The 22,836-nt window shown below is 37.9% G+C and overlaps 5 protein-coding genes across 7 annotated transcripts in view; 2 read left to right on the top strand and 3 right to left on the bottom strand.

The window, feature by feature from the left end:
* Window positions 1–7,206, top strand: part of Pdk1 (Phosphoinositide-dependent kinase 1) — a 323,017-nt gene extending 315,811 nt beyond the window's left edge. For all 3 annotated transcript variants that reach the window (XM_046631875.2, XM_046631877.2, XM_046631876.2), the window contains 3 exons: window positions 5,212–5,457; window positions 5,647–6,930; window positions 7,067–7,206. In XM_046631875.2, the coding sequence (XP_046487831.1) occupies window positions 5,212–5,457; window positions 5,647–6,930; window positions 7,067–7,177 (1,641 nt within the window). In that variant the 3' untranslated portion in view covers window positions 7,178–7,206. The remainder of the gene's footprint in view (window positions 1–5,211; window positions 5,458–5,646; window positions 6,931–7,066) is intronic.
* Window positions 7,207–13,169: 5,963 nt separating this feature from the next.
* On the bottom strand, window positions 13,170–14,872 carry Aptx (aprataxin). Its single transcript, XM_046631902.2, has 3 exons — window positions 14,254–14,872; window positions 14,022–14,155; window positions 13,170–13,773 (listed from the first exon to the last, which is right to left on the bottom strand). The coding sequence occupies exons 1-3, from the start codon at window positions 14,643–14,645 to the stop codon at window positions 13,619–13,621; spliced, it is 681 nt and encodes a 226-aa protein (XP_046487858.1). The 5' UTR covers window positions 14,646–14,872; the 3' UTR covers window positions 13,170–13,618.
* Window positions 14,873–14,988: 116 nt separating this feature from the next.
* Window positions 14,989–18,119, top strand: LOC124221663 (U3 small nucleolar RNA-associated protein 6 homolog). Its single transcript, XM_046631882.2, has 9 exons — window positions 14,989–15,188; window positions 15,334–15,460; window positions 15,538–15,678; window positions 15,785–15,975; window positions 16,128–16,352; window positions 16,432–16,774; window positions 16,864–17,034; window positions 17,268–17,442; window positions 17,548–18,119. Exons 1-9 carry the CDS (start codon window positions 15,097–15,099, stop codon window positions 17,886–17,888), a joined length of 1,806 nt encoding a protein of 601 aa, XP_046487838.1. The 5' UTR covers window positions 14,989–15,096; the 3' UTR covers window positions 17,889–18,119.
* LOC124221665 (tektin-2) lies at window positions 18,087–20,242 on the bottom strand. Its single transcript, XM_046631889.2, has 7 exons — window positions 20,105–20,242; window positions 19,781–19,943; window positions 19,427–19,687; window positions 19,192–19,362; window positions 18,902–19,124; window positions 18,575–18,798; window positions 18,087–18,482 (listed from the first exon to the last, which is right to left on the bottom strand). Exons 1-7 carry the CDS (start codon window positions 20,148–20,150, stop codon window positions 18,281–18,283), a joined length of 1,290 nt encoding a protein of 429 aa, XP_046487845.1. The 5' UTR covers window positions 20,151–20,242; the 3' UTR covers window positions 18,087–18,280.
* Window positions 20,243–20,451: 209 nt separating this feature from the next.
* LOC124221669 (ubiquitin-like protein 7) lies at window positions 20,452–22,591 on the bottom strand. The gene is made up of 4 exons (XM_046631895.2): window positions 22,265–22,591; window positions 21,756–21,961; window positions 21,386–21,522; window positions 20,452–21,283 (listed from the first exon to the last, which is right to left on the bottom strand). The coding sequence occupies exons 1-4, from the start codon at window positions 22,407–22,409 to the stop codon at window positions 20,698–20,700; spliced, it is 1,074 nt and encodes a 357-aa protein (XP_046487851.1). The 5' UTR covers window positions 22,410–22,591; the 3' UTR covers window positions 20,452–20,697.
* Between the last annotated feature and the right edge of the window lie 245 nt (window positions 22,592–22,836).

The following is a 22,836-nucleotide window of genomic DNA, read 5'->3' as shown; positions in this document are numbered from 1 at the left end:
AATATTGAAATTTCCGCGTCGATCCGATACAACGTAACACCGTTTTTTCAACCTACGTCACGCGTAATAGAGAATCATCGCTGATCTGACGAACAAAAAACAATTTTTTCTCCATCGTTTCTTCTCCTTACCGTTCAATATGTGTCTTAGGTATATTTGCTTTCCCGTCTCAGCGCAACAACATTCAAAAAAACATGTTTACCTCGGTTCGGCTTCGCCATTGGCATTCTCTTATACGTAGCATGCAACGTACGCATGCACACGTATCATTATCCTTAAATTGAACACTACAAATCTGTACAGTATTTCGTAAAATTTTTACATTTAACAAACAGTTTTGGCGCGCTCAAGTTTCTCAACACCCGTCTTATTACTCTTTTTGTACAATATCCATGTATTCCGCCAACTTCTTGGAGAAGCGATTTTTTAAAAATTTATTCCGTACATTTCCTTGGTTCTATTATTAACGGAATTGTTCGTTCGTAACTTCGTAATTTTTTCCAGCGACAGAGGATAAAAGAATGCCTGCATTAAGTCTAATCGAAATTAGTGTTAAAAAAAATCGAAAGAAAAAAATTACAGACATCAATTCACATCGATATTTGTATAGGAAGAAACAAGACTTGGAATAGTAAAAGTGCAATTTTTTATCATAGATTAGAATGTACTACTATTTCTATTCGGTATATCCTATTTCTGTTGTTATATCTCTACCCGGTTTCGAATTTAGTCGACGATGTTCCGATCCGATCATCATCACCGTCTGCGAATGCCGACATGAAATTCAGAGCATCTCCATTCACGAACAAGAGCGAGTAAAGAGTAGTGCCTCCTCGAGATCTTACGGAGCAAAGAGAGGAGGAGGAGGAGGAGGAGGAGGAGGAGGAGGAGTCGGAGGCGGAAAAGTTGGATTCGGAGAGAGGCGACAAAGAATACCAACACCCGCATGTGTACATACGTCCGGTGTGTGTGTGTGTGAGTGTAGGAACTAAATAAAACTACGACTCGACTCCGCAAGCGAGCCTCCTACTAATGCATAGTAGAAAAAAAAAGAAAACTAGAAGTAAGGCGCGCGCAATGCCGCTGCACTATACGACTACTAAGACTGAGATGAAGGCGAAGACTAAGACGAAGATACGCGCGGTGGCTAAAATTAGAAAGCCGTTGGAATGCCGCTTGTAATATACCGGGTGATTCACCAGCAACGAAATACGTATACGTAGTATACACTCCTATAGATACAGATATGTGTGTGCTCGTATAAACATATAAAACATAGAGCCCCCCAAGCAGAGTGGGGAAGGCGGCGTGTTGAGCCTTCTGAACGAAGGAAGACTTGCACGTGGAGGTCGTCGGCCTTCCACGGATGGCTAACGCCATGGTCTGGGAAGGCCCCGCGGTAAACCAGCGCGAGGTGGTGGGATGTTGTATGGGGAATGGGAATTGGAGGGGACTTGGGGGGAACGAACCAGTATAGGAGAACCGCGTAATGCTTTCACGTACTTATCCCTTTATTTTTAATCCTTCCAAGTTCACAGCGTCAGTCGGAGGAAATAAAAAGTGAAGAGAAACAAAACGACGAAGAAAAAACAGATTTCGTTCCTAGTTCTATTCGTACTACGACGGCGGCAATGTGGTAATACCTATGTGACGACATACACATACGTTCCGTGTGTGCGTGTAAGCGTTTCTTGCTCGGCCGCTGTTGTGCACCTCACAATCGAAGGGTATCGACAGTCTGGTTATTGCCCGTTGCGTTCTGTTCTTCCTTAGTCGCATGTGTGTGTGTGTGTGTGTGTGGGGGTATACGTGTCCGTGTATACATTTCACACGCGCAACCTGTAGCCTTGCGTCGTTTTTTTTTTCTCGGCCCAAGGCTCAAGGATCTTCAGGATCTTTAACCTTTCCGCTATATTGGATATCGAGAAAACATGCTACACGCACAGACCCACACGTTACCTTTTTCGTATACATATAACGTATATATCATACGTACATAATATTCACCGAGCGCGGGGAAATGGTTCGTTGAGTTTTTCCACACCGTGAGAATCGCCGTGTAGGGTATACTACTTTATTGTGGGATAAAAGAAATGCAATTGTTCGAATAAATAATTTTTTTTTCTCCTTGTTTTTTCAAATTGCAAGTGAACAAACAGAAGTAATATTTAATCACGTGAAATGAATGAATAAAACTTGTGCTATTACCGCACTTATAACCGTAGTAAATTCACTCCGTTGCAATATTTTCATTACTCCCTCCACCTTCGTTTTGTTTTTGCAATTTATTTCAAGATAGCATTTATAATTGACTTATGTAATAGGTGTACGTCTGTGTGAGATACGAAAGTATGACAGCCGGTTGATACAAGTTGCATCGATGCGGCCAAAAAATATTTTTGATTGCCTGAAGGAAAACAAGCTGTATTGAAATAAAGGAAAAAAAAACCACCCAGAACCGTGTAGTAAACATGTTGCAAGTTATGCGGTAATTACGCCGGGTATCGAGATGTAATCCGTAGCATAAGAGTATACGTTGCTATCATCTGATATCGGGAATTATGTTTTATAATTGCGCTGCCAAAGTACAGCGATAAAGCAAAAATAAAAGTAGAAAGGAACAAACTACAAAACAAAATGAAAAAAAAGCAATAACATCAGTCTAAAAATCTCGCTACGACAAAAACAATCGCATGGTGCAACAAATATACAATACGTTACACATATGGAAAATAGCATGTTACATGTATTGGAATTTGTGGTTGACGCTTATTACAGAATGAGAAACACGCGCGTTCTATCAAAACACACGGGTGTGTAGAAACTCGTCGAAACTCTTGAAAGCTGCAAATGTACGACACACGGATGCATATATGCAGCTAAACACATATATTATACAAATACTAAGCGATGTGCGAGCGAGTAAAATTCTTGAAAGGTTAACGCCGCCAAACTGTAAAATTTAAAATAAAATATCGAAACTGGTCGTCGATGCAGGCAGCGAAATCGATGGCGATATGATTAACCGCAGGTCAATAAATTACATGTGTCCTGTATACATACACGTTGTATCATTGAATAGGCATTAATGTATTATGTGTATCATATCTATGTATGTACGGGTATGTATGTGTTTATAAAAACGCGCACGTACACACAGAAATGTATGATGCACAGAGATCAAAATTGCCAATGGCTTATCGTCGAAGCAAGAATGTGTGCGAGAGTTGAATAATAGTTGATAGGATTATCTGTGAGTCGGGCCGTCGGGCCGGCGCCTCGAAATAATGTTTATCAAAACATCCACGGCTGTGTCTCCGACTCATCAATGCCAAACAGTGTTGCTAGGCCACTTACGCGCGATCAACTGCGCTTACTTAAACTCTGCCGTATCTTCTTCACCTTTGTACGTACGATTTGCCGCCTTACGCCTCTACCTCGTCATTGAAAAAATGGACACATTCCGGTTTTTTACTATCTCAACAACTGTTCTTTCTCCGTAAACCCTGTCAAGATTATGTCAGGATCCGACTAACACGGTCACTATCCTGAAATAAGAAAAGCTAATTGGACTGAATTAGACGGGTCGTTTATGGTACACGTGGAAAGATCGCGATCGACGACTTTAGTGAACACCACTTAGGTTAACGTGCTCGTAAACTCTGCGCGAAACAAGACAATCGTGGGGCAATTTCGTTTGACCGAAAGCACCGGTTTAAGAATCGTCGAAGAAAAAAAAATTGTCTACTTTTTTTTGTGCGATTCGTTTCGCTGTTCACTTTGTTACTAATATATGTTTGCACGTAAGCATACCTATACATATTACATATAATATAGATACCCCATCTGGCAGATGATAGTTGAAGTTTACGAATCGACTCGCACCAATTATAATTTGTCATTATTCTTCTCTTACGCGGTCGCCAATCTGTATTGACACGGTTGGAAGGTCCCGTCTAGACGACAACAATTGAACAAATATTTGCTCGCTCTGGCAGTGAATATCATGAAAAGACGACCTGTCGTTACGTTGCGTTCCTAATAAAGAGTATACAGCTGTTCGGACACTTTTTTTTTTTTCTAAATGTTTCTCATCAACCACGTAACTTCTCTCGCTCTCGCTATTTCTTTCGGTAACTCGTTCGAGCGGTTATTCTTTCCCGTTCGCATAACAAAACGCCTAAAAGCAAAATGCAAAAGAGGTATGTTCCTCCTCTGTCTATTTCTTTTCCTTTTTTGTTCATCATCTTATTCTCTTTCTCATTTCTCTCGTCGAATGAGAACTAAAAATGCCCCGAGGTTACGAATACTGGTCTCGTTCCCGTTTAATGTGGCCAAGTACGCGTGTACCTATGATCATCATTTTTTAGTCCTATATTTGTGATTTACAAACGATACATTTAAATTCTATAAAGTGTGATGACTATTGATACGAAAATGAAAGTTCCCTTATGCCAATTAATTATTATGTGTGTATCTTACGTAAATTCATACGCATGTACGTATCTCTTGTATCACACCGATACGATTGCATGCAAGTACGCGCGTCAAACTCGCGACAATCACGAGCTGATCAGGTTATACGCATCGCTTGCGTACGCATTACTTTTTACTCTTTTTTTTTTTACCGAAACTTCCAATATCGTGAGAAGCTTTCCGAAACTTATTCAAACTTTCTTTCAACTGGATTCACGTAGTGGTACGAGCTGAAAAAATTTTGACGTACAGTACGCTTAACTTTTCATTACGCAGCTGCGTGGTAACTGCTGAGTAAAAGAGAAAAAGAGTTAAAGTCAAATAAAAGCAAAAAAATTAAATAAAATTCACGATCGTAAGCTCTGTAGAAGGTCGGAAGATTATGCGCCGCGCGCACCAAGGACCTATGCGAAAATAATGATAACGATAGTACGTTTTATCACACAGTACAAATAAATCAACGATTAAGTAACTAATACGTCATATTTTTCAAATCATTTTGAATCATGCGGACAGTGCAAAAGGGGTGTTTAGTGCACTTTGGTCAAATGTTACGCGAGTCAAATTTGTTTACATGTATGCAAGAAAAATTGATACCAATATACAATCCAAGGACAATTTTTAACCGAAACGTCGTTTTCACAGCTGCGAGTTGTGTCGCAATTGCTCCATTTAATTTTATCACGCTTTAACCACGTTACTTAAAATACAATTTTCTTTTCTCTTCCGTTTCAGCGTGTGGCGAACCAGGCGCTTACCGTTTCGCCACAACCGGCTGTAGCGGTGGAGGAGCCGGTGTCAAAAATGTCTCCACCGACGAACGACGTGACCAACGGGGTCGTGGCGCCCCAAAACACCTCGGCGCCCCGGGTTCCTCCCACCACGAATCCGGCCCTGGCCTATACGAATCGCACCCCTGCGAAATACACTCCAAAAGATTTTATCTTTGGCAAGGTCATCGGCGAGGGTAGCTTCGGAACGGTAAGTCGACTATTGAATTGAGAAAAAAATTTCACGCAGCCTTGAGTAAATAAAATAAGACGAAATTCGAAATTTCCTGAAAAAGAAATGTCCGCACGGTCCGGGAAAATGATGAAAATTGTTTGGAATTTTGAGAAGAAAGGGACTTCTGGTGAGAATTTATTTTCATCTTTAAATTTGGTATTTCAGGTATACCTTGCAAAGGACATTCATACCGGCAAGGAACACGCCATCAAGGTGTGCGACAAGCGTCACATCATCAAGGAGAAGAAGACTGAATATGTGACGCGTGAGAAGGAAGTGCTGAATATGCTGGCGGGTGCGAAGCATTCATTTGTCCGGCTTTACTGCACTTTCCAAGATATAGACCGTCTCTACTTCGTGCTTTCGTACGCGAAAAACGGCGAACTTCTACCTTACATCAACAAGGTTGGCTCATTTGACATCGAGTGCACTAAATTCTATTCCGCCGAAATCCTGAGAGGTTTGGAGTACCTTCACGGTCTTGGTATAATCCACCGAGACTTGAAACCAGAAAACATCCTGCTGGACGAGAAGATGCATGTACTGATCACGGATTTCGGTTGCACAAAGATATTGAAAGAGCCAGAAGTGCCACTTAACGAAAATGAGACTCACGTTCGAGAACGGAAGAATTCATTCGTCGGTACAGCTCAGTATCTATCACCGGAAATTTTGACTGACAGAAATGCCAGCAGATCGTCAGATCTATGGGCATTTGGTTGTATAATATACCAAATGGTCGCCGGCCTGCCACCTTTCAGAGCGAGAAACGACTACATGATCTTCCAGAAGATACAAAAACTCGACTACGAAGTTCCCGACGGTTTCTCGGAGATGGCAAAGAGCCTAGTCGAACAACTCCTCGTTCTCGATCCGACTCAGAGGCTAGGTGCGCAGGACGAACACGGCGCTGGTTATCCCAGTATCAGGGCGCATCCTTTCTTCGAAGGAGTCGATTTTGAAACACTTCACGAACAAACACCACCACCGATATATCCCTACCTGCCGGGTACTTCGGAGCACGAAGAATTGAGATCACACTACCGAGTTCCCGATCACCTGGAGCCCGGTCTTGACGACAAACAACTGACGAGGTTACTTGGGCTTGGAATCGGGGAAGAGGAGAGGCCCGAACCAGTAGCCGTGGTCGAAAAGCCAAGGAAACAGGCAGGGATTGCCGACCTAACACCGGAAGAGATCAAATCTAGGTTGCAGAAGCAAAGGTCGTCCAACAAGTGGGACTATTTTGTCGAAGGCAATTTAATCCTGAAGCAAGGATTGGTACACAAGAGGAAAGGACTGTTTGCCAGAAGAAGAATGCTCCTATTAACAACCGGACCCCACCTATACTACGTGGATATGGTAAACATGGTCCTCAAAGGAGAAATTCCATGGAGTCCTGAGCTGCGGGTGGAACCCAAGAATTTCAAGATCTTCTTCATCCACACGGTAAGCATCTGATGATGATCCCTTTCATTCATATGCAAATCTAACTTGACCTGGTTGCCGTCGTTAAAGAATAGACTTCTTTCAAATTGTATGCAAACTTTTTTGACAATAGATTTCTTCTATCTTATATTTACAGCCGAACAGAACATACTATCTCGAAGATCCCGATGGTTTCGCGCTGGAATGGTGCCGCGCGATTGAAGAGATGCGAGTCCATTATGACGGTCTCCAGGAATCCACGGCTTGAGTAAAAAAAACAAAAAAAAAAAAAAACAAGTGACAGAAGTAAAAATCGCAAAGATAAAATCTCATTAAAAACAAGATTCAAATGTCAAAGAAAAAACATTAAAGTCTGCGAGAGGTGCCTGATGATATAGCGAGAATTGAATTGAAATAAGCTAATTGATGTGAGTTATTTATATGCATATTATCGCGTGTATAGACTAGAGTTTAATACGTGATTTAGGCAATTTTAGGCTAAATTCAAAGTTGTACCGTTATTACTTATAGTTGTGTTTTTCTATTTATTAAGTTAGGCACCTGTGAAGCGTTGCGTCGCTGGACATAGAAGTTTTTGCTAAATTAAAACGAGCTGGATTTACATCGCTGGTTTCAACGATTTTGTAGCAGAAATGAAAAAAGTAGAAAAAGCTATCTTAGTATCTTCACATTGTTGTAAATTTTACAGTTCACTACTGCATCACTGGAATAGAGCTCACATGAAAGTGGAAATTCAAATAATTAGTTACAAACCATTCGGTTGGGCAAAATCTTCAATCTTGTCAACTATAAGACTTTTCTCTCTCCAATTGCTTAAATCAGATTTCATCGTATTTTTCTATTTCCTTGTTTTTTTTCTAGCAAAATTTCGATTTGACCAGTGACGTAAATTCGTGTCTATATTGAATTGAAAACATCTTGCGCTTCTATTTAGCAAATTTAGCAAATATATAGCAAAGAAATAGTGAATATATATATATATAGCATAGTCAAATACGTTTGGACCTGAAAGTCCTTAGATAGCAAATGTAGGATAAATTTAAGAGAACCAAAAAGAAAGCAAATAAACGCGATGGCGGACAATTTTGCAGCTTTAATTTACGTTGCCTGAAGTATACGGGTTTTCGTATTCGTATGCGGTTCTGTAAATATTAGCAAGTAATTTCAAACAGGCTACGTAAAACAACTCAGTCCGACCCCAAGTGTTTTCACGGTGAATATTTACAATGGCGCCCTCGCGGACATCACCTAAACAGTGTGACGTAGCAAAGACATTTGCATACAGCAAATATTGCTTAACTCATTTCTCGCTTGTACTAAGGAACGGAAAGTTAAGTTAAAAGAAGAGGAGAAAGAAAGAAAAGGAACTGAATAGGCGAATAAGAGGTATATCTTTGCCTCAAAGACTTGAATTGAAACATTATTCTGTTCATAGCTTAAGAATCACTAAAGACCATACCATAGTATATAGTACTCCGTGTATAATGTTCATGTTGGCTAATTATTATTATATCTTAGGTAATAATATTTAAATAGTTAGTTATATCTGTTCGTTAATTTATGGTGAATGGCGAAGTGTCGTCTGTTATTTATTTCGTGTATTTAAATGTTTATAAAGATTATCGAAATCTTATTAGAAATTATCTTGTAAATAGCAAATCAAACCAGCCACTATCTTTCGTCGCAGGGCGGGTTAAACTGCTGCCTAATCTGTATGATATTATCTGTATATTAGATGTTTATTAGTTATGTATAGTTAGGTAATTTGTAAATTATAACGTTAGGAGAGCTAGGTTGTATTCTTCGGGGCAGTTTAACCCATGTATTTTTTTTATATAAACAGGGTATATCATTGATTGTGGAGCTGCAGTTTGTATGGAAGTTCGTAAAAATTATGAAAAATTCTCTCGTGAGTTTTTCAGAATTGTCCCCGATCTCAGTGGCTTTTCCAAAATGACCGCTTTTGGCGGGTCGCGTACAGAATGGGCGGACAGAAATGCAAACAGACGCAAAACGGTCGATGTTCTTTTATTGATAACAAGATAGTTGTGGCGTCGAAAAATTTTGGCTGAATATGCATTTCCGAAATCAATATTCACAAAGTATCTAGTATTAGTTCGTAACGCGACTTTGTGCATTTTGAAGGGCGAAAGTGTTCCTTCTACTGTAAACTTTACAAAATCTATCGTTTTAAATAGGTGTTGCAAACTTTAATGTGGAAATCTATCTCGAAACGGGATCATAGCTTTGAAATATCAATTATTAAATTTGAAGCAATGATTTCGTTGTTGTAAGCTTATGAAAAGGTCATAGTTCTCTATAAAGCCAACTCTTAGATAAATTAAATAAAGTTAACATTAGTTAATTTAATAATTTATGTTAGATTTACTCGAACTCAAAACAATGAGACACAACAATGCAAGCAATATCAGTGAATGCCTTGCATATCTAGTTTTTCTCTAAACAGAAAAAAAGTTAATTACTTCAATTATTTTAATATATTTAATTTCGATGGAATATTATTCAACTATTAATCGCAGTATTATTACATGTACGTAGATTCTCATACATATATTAAAAAAAAAAAAGAAATATTGTATTTTCTATACACCATAAAAATACACATACACGAATACACAGAAATCACTTTATAAGACTATGTAAATACTTAGTGAGTAAAGTTATTGGCGAGAAAACAACCTTATTAACGTGAACATCAAATTTATTCATAGTAAAATTTCAGAAATATCGCATTACCTGTGACTAATTATTCAAATTCAAAACCTTCCACGAAATTCCAAATCCTGACCTGTTTTCGAAAGCCTACCTCTCATTTACGAAATGAATTTAACCAATTGGAGTTGAGTGTTCAAGGCGGGACTTCGTGAATACTACCGACACTTAAATATACGAAGAGGGAAGATTTGTTGCGGCAAGTGACATTTATTTGACAAGCCAAATACGATGAATCAAGAATATTATTATCTGAAAACGGCAGGGTTGACACGAAAAACTAGTACCAAGTTACATAATTTTCACCGTTGGGTAAAACTAGTAGTTGATTTAACGGGGATGTATGATATACCTGAAGTTCCGATCGATCACGTTTGATCGTAAACTATGCCTGCTGCTAATACATACTGTGATTCGATAATGAATTTCTGAAAAGTGATTGTAACCTGAACAGCTATTCAAGAGTGTGACAGGTAAATTGTAGCTGAATATTGCACTGATCTATTAATACATTATTCGAACCAATTTCGATCAGGTATTAAATATTTAACTGTAAAAATCGTCATTCCGGATAAAATTGATGAATTCAACACATCCTTTATCAGCATATATATTATCGGATTCACTAGAGATGCAATTTTTTAATTTTTCATAACGATATCGGTAATAGTTTTGTAACAAACACGTAGCGGTCTACAGCATACCCGACCTGAACCCCGTCGAACAGCTTACGATAAAAACAGCTTGTGAAGTGATCGGCGGAACCTTAACAGGCTAGTTAAGAGGTAGCGTTATCTTGGGAAATATTTATAAACTATAGAAGGTCGCGCTACGGTTCTGCACTGCATGAATTACTCGTACGGTACGAGGTATGAAAAACCCCCCACAGATTCAATTACGTATATCAATACGTATGGCATAACGCTGACTAAATATATTCAATCACCACTAATCCCATAATTTTATATGAGGTTGCCGGAAATTGGGCAGCCGGTAAAGAAGATTCCAAATCAGGGCTCTGCGAACTGTGCATTACAAGTTTCCTGCGGTCAGGCGCTTTACGGGCCAATCATTTCCAGTTACAATTTCACATTCCGGTTGCATCTAACAGATAAGCACCAGCCATCGCGATAACTGGGTATACATAAGGTATACTAGATTGCAACGATTTAAGCGGTCATAACAGGAAGTGAATAAACTTGTTTCGCCAAGTCATACACCGTTCCAAACAAGTGCCCGAGTTTCCAGACCTGTATGTAAGAACCGTGCACTCCATGGCATGATAGAGAACGAGGAGATTTCTGATTGGTCGAGAGAATGTGAGTCTAAAGCGGGAGTAGACGAAAATAGAAGGATATATACCTATTACTATAGGAACTAAGAGAATGAGACAACTTCTGGTTTGGGCCCTTTCCTCTAAGCGTTGTTTCATCACTCCCTGGAGGGTTACTAATTCGGGTGAATGGAGAACGAATTTTTGTCCAATCGGATACCACATATGAATGTTCGCAAGCGCATGCGTTATGCGTTTGAAGACGATACCGTGACCTCGGAATCACGTGGTATCAAGTCCGCGGATAAATAATACTGCTAAGCTTTGAATCAAGAAAGCGAGGTTGAAGTTAGTAACATTATTGTAATGAATCATTCGAGTAAAGATGTATATTTTCTTAATTTTTAAATTTTTTTGAAAGAACTAAGCTATCGAAATATGAGTGTGTTTTGTTTCATTATGGTTTACTAAATTACAAACGATTCTAAATGATTCGTTACGCTAATGTTACTAATTTCAATATTATTTAAGAAAGGCCGGAAGGAAAAAAATAGGGAGCGATCAATTTTTGAAAATTCACAATTCACACGCAAGATTATTGCGTGTGCGAAACATTATATCAGATATTTTTTGTGGAGAGTTGAGTATTCCACGAAGTTTCGTATGTTGTTAATATTTGATCAAATAAAGTATTTTTGATTATCTAAACTGTTCACGTTGGAGGACTTCTAATCCACACGATCTTAAAATTTATCACATTAATGCATCACGTTCTACGAGAAAACGATTAGAGCTACCATCATTACAGTTTAACGGAACGGCGGAGAAATAAACATAAAAGTTTTTATTTGGAAGGAAATCCATGTGATTTGCCATCACTTAAATCTTCTTCAATTGAAGTTACTGAATCTTATATACACATTGTAGTATATCAACGTGATGAACTTCAACCTTGGACATTTACTTACTTCGTGTCAAATCGAGTGGAATCGAAAATTCTAAGACTGGGTGACGTCTCAGAAAGTCGCAAATTAATTCCTATCATTTTGATGTCACCGTCTGCCGAAACCGAATTAATAAACTGTCGGCAAGGATAATTACTCTACTATCCTATTACTAATTTTCCACGCTGCCAGTATCGAATCACGATGTGGACAGGCAGAGCGTCAAGATATAAATGGAATCTTACCTTTCCCATGATGTCTAAGGGATGTCAATCCACTTGGCCGCAGGTCTCCAATTTGCAGCTAACTTTTCAGCAATGCAGCGACGTTCGTTCGTATCCCAGTATTCTTCAAAATGCACACAAGGCAGTTGACTTTCACAGTTCAATTAGATGTATCACGTAACCGATGAAAATTTGCACGATACCCGTCGGTTCACGCACTCTGGAAATACCGGCGCACTGATTCCAGGTCATCTACACTAGATGCACAGACTCGAATAACGATACACTTACCTGACGATCAAAACCAAACTCACCCCGACTCACAAGTGATCGTTCAAAGAATCAGAAAGCACTGTTACAAGGAAGGAAAACAAACTGCTGCCAACACAAAACGGCAAACAATCGACGTACTCCGAAATGTGTGCTAGCATGTGTAAAATTTCGGAACGTTCGGGCGTTTCACGAAAAAAAACAAAAACAAACAAGAAGTAGAATGCGACAGCTATTTTTAAGAATCGGATACAAGATATGATTCTCAGTACGTCCGTTTCGAAATCACAAATCGTGCATATTCATCCTCGTTAGAAAACAACCGTTCCGAAGTAGCACACATTTCAGAATACGTCCAATGAACCGCCATTTGATTCCAAGAAGTTGATAACAAAAGAGCATCTCGCCGGTTTATTTTCTACACGGAGTTCGGGACGCAATCAGCCTTTGTTTTTCTGTAATCGAGATCCGATACCGGCATGGAACAACTAATCACTTCTTACTTTTGAACAAAGGAGATGGGTCTACTCTCTGACAATACTGCCTATAAGAATATTTAAGAATTAATGAATCACATTATCTGGTAGCACCAAATACACAGCGTCGAGACTCACCGCGACGCGTCTTGACTTATCGAAATTCCAGGTGTTTCTGCGAGCTGATTAAAGTTAGTCGCTGACGACTCGAGCGCCGCTTCGGTTACGCTCGTCAAAATTCGGCAAAGTCCGTAGCTATTGCATATACCAGGCGACGAACGTACATTATATACGGATGAATATTTTCATTTTCATAAAATTAAAATTGGATGATAGAATGTATTTCTTCACTTTGTTACACGAAACAGTTTTCATGGACAGAAGGGAAGAAGAAGAAACAGTATTCTTTTTTTCACACGCCATGCCAATCAGAGGGTTGCTGTATGCAAATAGCATGAGAACCTGCATCTGCGTGCAAACGGGCCACCAAATCGAATAAAGCTGACTTAGCTATACGTATTCATTTGTCTAGCAGTAAAATATGTACCAAAATAAATGGCATTACAAAAATTTGTTTCTTAAATCTACTTTTCTTCATTGTGTAATGCTGGAAATCGGTGCTCATCTCATCATCAGCGAACCGTTGGAGAATCTTCATCGCAGAATAATTTCAATATTTTCAGTTTGATACAAGCGACGACTGAAGCATTTTTAATTTGACAGTATTCTGAATGTGAAGACAGGTTAACAATCATGATGTTTGTTCGCTCAAGTATGGGTAGATATGTGCCTTTTTAATTCTGGCATATTCTTTGGAAAGGTCTTACATTTGTGACATTGTAGAGGACGTTTTAAATAACCATCACATTCTTCGCAGCTCATTTTTTTTATTTTTCCATTCTCTCGCAGTTCTTTTCGAATACCTGAAATAATAGCCAACTGTAAGTATTACTTAATGAGGAAGTAAAGCTCTGATATCTGTAATGTTATATAACCCTCGTGGAAAAAAAAACCAAATTGGATGTAAATTCATACGCTAACTTTTTTCTTATGGGAAATTAGCATTATCTATGAGTTGGGGGTACGAATTTACACCCAAGTGGGGTTTTTTTTCCGTGAGGGAAGGAAATAATTGACGTTGTTGAAGGAAAATCATCCAACATACACTTACTTTGTGAAGATTTAAAAAAAGGACTCGTAAATGAATTCCAATGGACTTTGGTCTTCAAACAAGGGCTGTTGAAATCTGTGCTTATAACATGAAGGTGTAATCTTTGCATGTTCGGAACTGCATGGTATCCTATTCTGTATACCATTAAGAAAAAATTTCAGACATCGAATGGAGCAAGTTGGTGGGTAATATTTGCAAAATGTGTGAAAGTGGAATAAGAATCCCGTCTTACTTAAATTCTTTGTGTGAATATTTCTCTGTCATATTTTTTGCCACATTATCCATATGCTTTAAAAGGTCCTCGTGTTCTTTTCGAAGGCTTAGGATTCCAGAAATCTCTAACTTTGGCAATATCAGAAAGTGAAATTCAGCTTTTGGAAACTTGTCCTTTATAACAACAACTTTGTCATCTTCTTCAACACGTAATTCAGGGTCCTTCATAGAATCAATCAATCCTAAAGCCCAGTATCCCTTTTTGGCAGCTGGTTGATCGCTCGACGCATTCGGATTCAATTTATGCTTACTCATAGTTGCCAATACTGTTTTAACCCTTGTAATTTTGAATGAAAAATTGAAAAATTGTCTCCCGTAATTTGAAAATAAGAATGCGTTCAACGCGTGCATGACATAAACACGATCACATCGCTCAATCAGTCTACTCCATTTGGATTATTTTCACTCATTCTTGTCATGTTCAAATTTCATCCACTATTTACTTAAAACCCATGCAAAGTATTTGGTAATTCAACAAACTAAAGATTCTCATATTTTATTAAATATCTCAACAACCACGATCCAACTGTACAGTGTACAACCATCGAGTAGATACTTTTAAAGATGCGGTAGCCGTTACGAAAATTTTGCGTTAAGGGAAAAACTTGGCTTGCTGGCGGCTACCCAACGATACTCTTTCGTGGGTGGCTACCATGGGAACTAGCGATCGAGTTGCGATGAAGAACACCCACCTTCTCACCTAAGGCTTCTCATTTATTGAACATTGTGTAGAACACGGTGCGGTCAAATATTTTATGCAGAGGATTTATTTGGAATTGCGATAGTATTGTGATAATTTACAATGGCAGAATTTGTTGAGAAACGATGCGAGGATATGATCCCTGAACTGGAACAACTGGAGCGGATAAAGATTTTCGATAAAAATGAAATAAGGTTAGTTTTGAGGTTATATCCCGTTGTAATCTACCGAATGTTCGATATGCAGTAAAACACAAGTTACACAATATAACGTTACTCGCAGTAATTCTTTCAAAATTTTGTACGATGATTTATTCCGTCTCATGAATTTATCTTTCAGAGGGATCGCCAAAAAGCGTAAAGAATACGAGTACAAAATCCAACGTCATACCAAGTGCAAGGAAGACTATTTGCGCTATATACAGTACGAGATGGATTTGCTCAAACTTATTAGACAACGTAGAGATGTAAAGATAATAATTTCTGTAATTTTAGTTATCTATCGTGTTTCAAGGCTGCTATAATACCATTTTAATGTTTTCAGAAACTAGGTATAAATCAAAAAAAATCAGACATCGACTACACCATTGCAAATAAAGTCAACGTACTGTATAAGCAAGCTATTTTCAAGTTCCAAGATGATTTGAGATTCTGGATTGCTTATATGAAATTTTGTAAACATGTTGTAAGTTTGAATGGGAAAATTTTATACCATAATTCCTATAAAGTTTTCGTACAGTGCTGCAGTCGCGACTACTGTACAATTTTGTTAATTGTCTTTTTTTTTATAGCGTTTTCACAGCAGTATTAGTCGCATGATGGGAAGAATGTTGCAAGTTCACCAAGATAAGCCAAAATGTTGGCACATCGCTGCACGGTGGGAAGCGGAAGAGGCACACAACATTCAAAATGCACGACAGTTCTTGCTAAGGGGTCTACATTTTCATCCAGATTCTCAGTTACTCTTTACTGATGCTTTTAAGTAAGGCTCGGAGTCAAACGTCTAACCAACATGCTCCAATTGCTTCTCATTTTCTCGTACAAATTCATTAGATAAAGCTATAGAACTACACTTTACCAATTACTATTTGGTGGATAACAAAATGCTGTACTAATTTTTTTATGCTATCACAGATTAGAATTGTCGGAGGCTTTGGCTAACAAACAAAACGCTTCAAGTGTCAACGATACCCCAACACCAGCTACAAACGATGAAGATGTGCCTATCGAGTTGAAACGAGCCTACGTCATATATCTCCAAGCGTTCAAACGCATTAAAGATATTAAATTTATAATAGATTTGTTGAATATTGCAAAGGAACATAGCAATACTGAAAAAATTCAGAACAAAATTGTCTCGTAAGTAACATTCATGGCCATTGAATTTGATCGTTTTTTCAAAGAATGCGTTTTAATAACAGGAAGTGTTGTTTTGTAGTGATATTGTGGAAGAATATGCTCACGAACCTCTGATGTGGGATACAATGGCTCGGCGTGAACTTGAAGGCCTTGTTTTACCATCCGGTAATGACACACCAATGGAAATTGATTCGACGGCACAAAGTTCTCTCCGCGATCGCATCAGTCTATGCAATGAAGTCTATCAAACTGCTGTAAAAAAAATAAAAACTGAAGAAATGTGGTCTTTATATATAGATTGTATATTGGAAATTAATCATGAGACTGGTTCTCTACCGAATTACAAAAGAAAGCTACTCAGAAATGCTTTGACACAAGCTCACCAGGCTGGTAAATTGAGAGAAAAATATTATTTGCAATGGGTCAGTTCACATGTATTTTCATGCCACAGAATACTTGACCTATCTTGTGAAGAAAATGGTTTATTTGATTAGAATTTTTTAATTTTCAGATTGGCATGCTGAGTACTAATAAGAAAGACGAGAATGATCAAAAACGATTGTACGAAGTTCTATGTTGGGCTACAGATGCATTACCGAAAAGCGTCGATCTTTGGCAAGCAAGATTAAGATATCATCTTGCCTTTGGCCAAGAAGATAGTGCCACAGCTGCTTTTGTCAAGGTAACAAGAAAAAATGCAATTCATTCCAAAGATGTAATACATATTTTTAATGAACGTTAATACTACTGATTCTATGGGGAAAGTTTTATTTATATATTCAAAAATTCAGATTTGAGTTGAAGGGATAAATAGATAGAAATGGAATAGTTGATAATGATCAATAGGCGAAGTACTGCCATGATAATTAAATTATCCAACCCTAATCTTGTCCCTTACACTTTCTGAATTATTAGGCAACGGAAATTTTGGGGGAAAAGTCACTGCCCTTATGGAAAATGAGGTTATTGCACGTTCAGACTAAGAGCCCAGAGGAAACCGAACAAATTTTTCAAGCAGCGTTACAAGAGGGGCCAACTATTGCAAAGGATATGAAACCGACATACATCGAATGGCTAGTTCTCACCAAAAGTAATTTGACGATTATGCATTGAGTTCAAGAACCGACTTGTAGTGAGAATGGTTTTAAATATTTGATGAATATAAAATTTGATATCAATTATGTTTTTCGTTTAGGTATTCAAGTTGCACGAAAGGTATACGATAATTTGTGCCTTCAACCACCCCCCTGCTTGGAATTGCACAAGAAAATGGCTGCTATAGAAATGATGCAGCCTGAGGTGTCATTGAAACATGCTCGCCGTCCACATGAAATGGCTACATTGCAGTTTGGCAAAACAAATACAGATGTATGGATGGATTACATTATGTTTGAGTTAAAAGCAGGAGACCCCAAAAAGGTGGGTGAAATTCATGTGAGAGCTGTGAAAACATTGGAAGCCGTGCTTACAGATAATTTCATTTCTGAATTCAGTTTGATTAAAACGAATTTAGACGCTATTGAACAAGTCCAATGAGTCGTAAATCAACTTCCAACATTACTGTATACAAATATCATAGGATTTGTATAAGAATTATTATATGCACGTTACTACCGATATTATACATCGAATTTGCATGTGACAAAACTCACATACATGTTCAAAATGATTCGTTAATCACGGTACGTACAAATATGTACCTACCTATATGATGTAAATAATAAGAATTTTTCTTGGTTTTTGTAATAAAATCAATCCTGGAGATCATCTCATGTTAGTTTGATTTTATTATATTTATAAATCGCTTCCATTGCTCCATTACAATATTAATATTGATTGCAAATTCATAAAAACACACTTCTAAGATAGAATTATGAAAACCGTGGCTCGCTAGTTCATGCGAAATTTTCTCTGAAATATTTCAATTCTTATGATTCAATTGGTATTTCTTGCTCCATGCGCGTCAGCACTATATTGCGATCAGTTTCATTGGCCAATGGTGCGCGGTCGCCTGTTTTTAATCGAGCTCTCATATCCAAGCACATGATGTCTGTCATCAGAGAATGCTGCTTGTCATCCAAGTTTTTGTCAATACGAATCAAGAGTGATTCCAAGCCGTTGTATGTTGCTCTGAAATAATATACAATATGTTTCAAGGATATATTGGTCTTAAACTTCCATCCAATATTAATTTAATTTAATTTCTATGAGTTTCAACGTACTTCGCACAATTGATTTTATTTATAAGATCTTCTCGAGTTTGTCTTAATTGCAATACTTCATCCTTGAGCCCCAAATCTGCCTCATCTCTACAAAGCTCAAAACCCGGACGATATGTACGATTTTCCAATCTTGTCTCAGCACACTTAATTGCATCAATTTTAGCCAAAAGTGCATCTTCCAATCTTGCTATCTCTTTCAACATTATATCTATTTCCTTTTGCATCTAGAAAAGATTCTTATTATCTAAATGGGACACTAAACTCCAGACGTGGAATACGTGATTTTGCAACTCATTCATTGTTTATAATTTGCCGAATATTACGTACTTTCATTTTTTGCCAGTCTAGTTCGTTTCGCGCTTTTTGCGTTTGATATATTCTCTTTCGCAACGTAAAGTCTGAGACATCTTGCTGAGCTCTTATATCATTCCTGGCTCTTTCTCTAACAACTTGCATGGCCTCTCGAAAATTGTATGTGTCACTCATTTCGTTATCAGCTAAAAGTTTGGAGTAGCGACAGTGGTCCTTCCATGCTTCGTAAGAGATAGTTCTGTGAGATGGAAAACAAATTTAATATTCGTCTACAATAAGTTTCAACGAAAATAACGAAATCTTACTTTTTTGGTGTCCTCAAAGCATTTGGTTTATAGCTAATATTAGCACAAGTACGGTTTAAGTTCAGATTTTCCGTGTCAATTTCAATGGTATCAATTTTATCTTGCAAATCGAGTCCAACTTTAAACTTTACTTCTTCCAAACGGTTCAACTTTTCCCATGCCGCTTGAACTCTGTTCAACGGGAACAACGGTATGAAAACAAACCCTCTTACAAAATTGAGCTTCAATTGTTTACCTATTGGTTAATAACTGCTTAACGCCTTCGATAACACAAAGCTCCTTTTTCAACTCATCATTAGCCTCGTCATAAGTTAGTTCCGTACCCCTTCTGCAATCTCTCATCGAAATACACTCAGCAGTAACTTGGAGTGGCAAGTTCAAGTTTTCCAACTCTTTTTCAGTGTCGCTACGTTCATCTTTCAAAAGTTGTATTTCGTGATTTAATTTCTCAAGTTGTTTTTCAGTGAGTTCACGCCATCTTGACAGTTCAGTAACTCTTGAAACAGATAGTGTATATATGTAGCATAGGTCATTTTTATGAGATGTTACGAAATTTGCCTACTACGTTGAATCATAGTTTGTAACTCACCGATCTGCTAGTCGAGTATTATTCATGTACGTATCCCATTCGGTTTTAATTTTTGTTTCTGAGCGTATCTGACGGGCTGCATTGCGTAATTCAAAGGCGTCATTCCTACGGGTATTGGCAGATTGCTGAAGTTCCCATTGCTTTGCATACCAATCCGGTAAGCCTTGAAATAATAGGTAGTATTCTTTAGTTATTCAGTTTATTCAAACACGAGATGTTGTATTACACCTGAATATTGGAAATATGTACAAAAGTATCTTTTTTACAATTAGATATTCATAACTATTATTATACTGTATATTAATGATATTACAGACAACTTACTAATATGTGGCGTAGGCTTCTCATACGTGGTTACAGATTTAGCCATATTATATATCGGAACTGATTAGATTTAAATAATATTTCGACAATCCAAAGTATAAATTACACGAAGTGTAGGGTTACAAAAAGACTGTGACAGATGTCAGGGTTTGGATGTAATGTAAAATTAAATCAATAGAGGTAAATGAACACAGTCGCCAAGGTAACAGGCAAACGTGTGGTATATTGACGAAACAGCTGTCAAATAAAATATCTTGGCAAAAATCTATGTCCACAATTACACCTTTGTGAGTATCAGCAAGTATCATTGCAAGGAAAGGACTGTTGATATATGGAAACAATCGATGAATTATTTATTACTTTTATTCATCTGCGCATCAAATAGTTTAGATATTTGCAAAGGCGTATGAGGTAAAAGAATAAAGTGAGTTCGATTTATTTGCTGCCAGGAAAATGTTCAACTTAGTTCCTACTTTATGAGAACAAAAGAAACGCGGGCCGGCAGTTTTGAATTTTGCATAGCCATTGATGTGATCTAGTAACCTGCTATGCACAGTAGTAAATTGTAATAAAACACGAATAAAATACTATTTTTAAGTGTCACTAAACCCACTAAATACCAATTCTATAGCAGCTTGTACATCTCCGTTGGTGAATTGTAGTGCCTGAACATTGACGGTGTCATCTTGAAGGCCCATTTCATGCATCTGAGTAAGTTGTGTTTGCAATTCCGATGGCTGAGGAAGAACTGGAGGTAAGGGCGGTATAAGAGGTTGCGTAGGACCAGAAGAAAAGGCATGCTGCATGGCTTGGGAAAACATTTCCGTTGTTATTACTCTAGTAGATGAACCACTGCCAGACGTAGATGAGGAATTTGAAAGAGGAAAGCCTCGAGCTCCAGCTCTGACCAAAGCAGCAGCCAGTTGTGCAGTTGTAATAGCCGAGTTGGATTGGTTCCTGGATAGGCCTGTCGGCTGGGCAGAATCTGACGATTGAGAAGAATCCCCTGCCATTTCCTCATCGTCGCTCATATTGTCGAGACTGTAGGAATAGGCAGTGTGATGGGTTGACGATGTTGATGCATTTGAAGTTCCTGCCGAATTACTGTGAGCTTCTTCATGTACCGCAGCAGCAATATGCTGAGCGGCTTCGACCAGACAAGGGTGTAGTTCTGCTATTCTGAACACAAATTTACTTAATAGCACTTATTTCATATAAATGTGTAATCTCTTGTGGTTAATTCAATGACTGATTTAAATGATGCAAACAAGTTTTTTGTACCTTCTAACAGTATCTGGATCGGTAAAGTGAGCCATTAGGTCTGGATCTTGAAGCATAGCGATAGCCACTGAATCGTCACTTAATCCTGGTGATGATGAAATTATATTTTCAATAACTTCAGGTCGTTTGCTCAGTCGCTAAGCAGCCGAATGAAAAAAATTAAACATTACGTGTTTCAACTTTCTCAGATAGTAATAATGTTGATTAATAATAACACATTCATGCATCCAAATGAGAATAAGATTAAATAGAATTACTATACATTAAGCAAATTTTAGGATATTGTAGACTATACTCAGAAGTTACGGTGTTTCTGGTATTTCACAGTATTCTGATGATCGTAATTCAGAAAACAATAGCAATTACATACATGCAGAGCACTGCGCAGAGCAGGATTGACATTGAATGATCGAAAGGCAGAAGCAAGGTGTAAAACGCTAGCTTCGGAAATGGGTTTAGCAGGAACAAGAACTTCTGGTTCTTTTTTCTTCAGTACATGAATCATAACTCCAGATTTTAATCCACACGATGCCAAGGTAGCATCATCCTCCAAAATGCAACCGCAGTAAATTAGTTCTGTAGAAAATAAAATATATATGAATAATATGTAAAATGCTGTTTGTTCTGTTGTCTTATCCACGTTTTTTTGAGATACACTCGATGTGAGTCTCAAGTAGGAACTAAAATATGTGTTGTGATACCAATAACTGTGTGAAAAATACTCTATGAAAGTTTTTTTTCACGCAGTGTTAAGACATAACCATTAATAAGGTTACTGAGAGTATTAAGCTTGAACCGTTTAATACAGATGTTTCACCAAGTTTTATTTTCATTGTCCTTTGTTTGAGTTACAACGTTAGTTGAGCAAAGTCATCTTACCAAGACATTCTTTCGGGAGGTTAACTTTTAGTGCAGCTTCCGTCTTTAGGTGTTCAACTTTGTTGTCAAGATTGACGTGATCAAGTTTAACTGTAGTGAACGATTGAGGAGTTAAGCGCACTCCCAAAATTAATTTTGATGCCATACTCTTTTACTTGTCTTCACTTTTATTTTACCAAACTCACGACAACTTGTCACTTTCGCAGGCAACCAACGAGTGCCAGCGGGCAGCAAGTTGACGGCTACGACTGTCGACTTTACTATTTGACAACTAGACATCCGTGGGTACCAACAATATCGACAGAGGTACTGGACGCAGATTATACAGCTCAATTTGCTCGGTAACCGTGGTAGGCGGCATCTATCAGGAGGGACAATCAAGCAAGTGTTAATTCGCAAAAAAGTTGCAAATTTCAAAATGATAGAGAGCGAATTTTTCGGATTGAAATTAATTTGGATTTTCGAGCGTTGAATCGTTTGTCTGGATTTCGTCGAAAATCTCAATTCAATCACAGTTAATAAGTTATATGAAAAAATTATTAATTTCGTGTGTACTGTTTTTCGAATATCTG

This window comes from Neodiprion pinetum, chromosome 6 (assembly GCF_021155775.2).
Source record: "Neodiprion pinetum isolate iyNeoPine1 chromosome 6, iyNeoPine1.2, whole genome shotgun sequence".
NCBI classification, from domain to species: domain Eukaryota; kingdom Metazoa; phylum Arthropoda; class Insecta; order Hymenoptera; family Diprionidae; genus Neodiprion; species Neodiprion pinetum.
The sequence above is the reverse complement of the archived record's forward strand: the minus strand, read 5'-3'. Positions and strand labels throughout refer to the sequence as shown.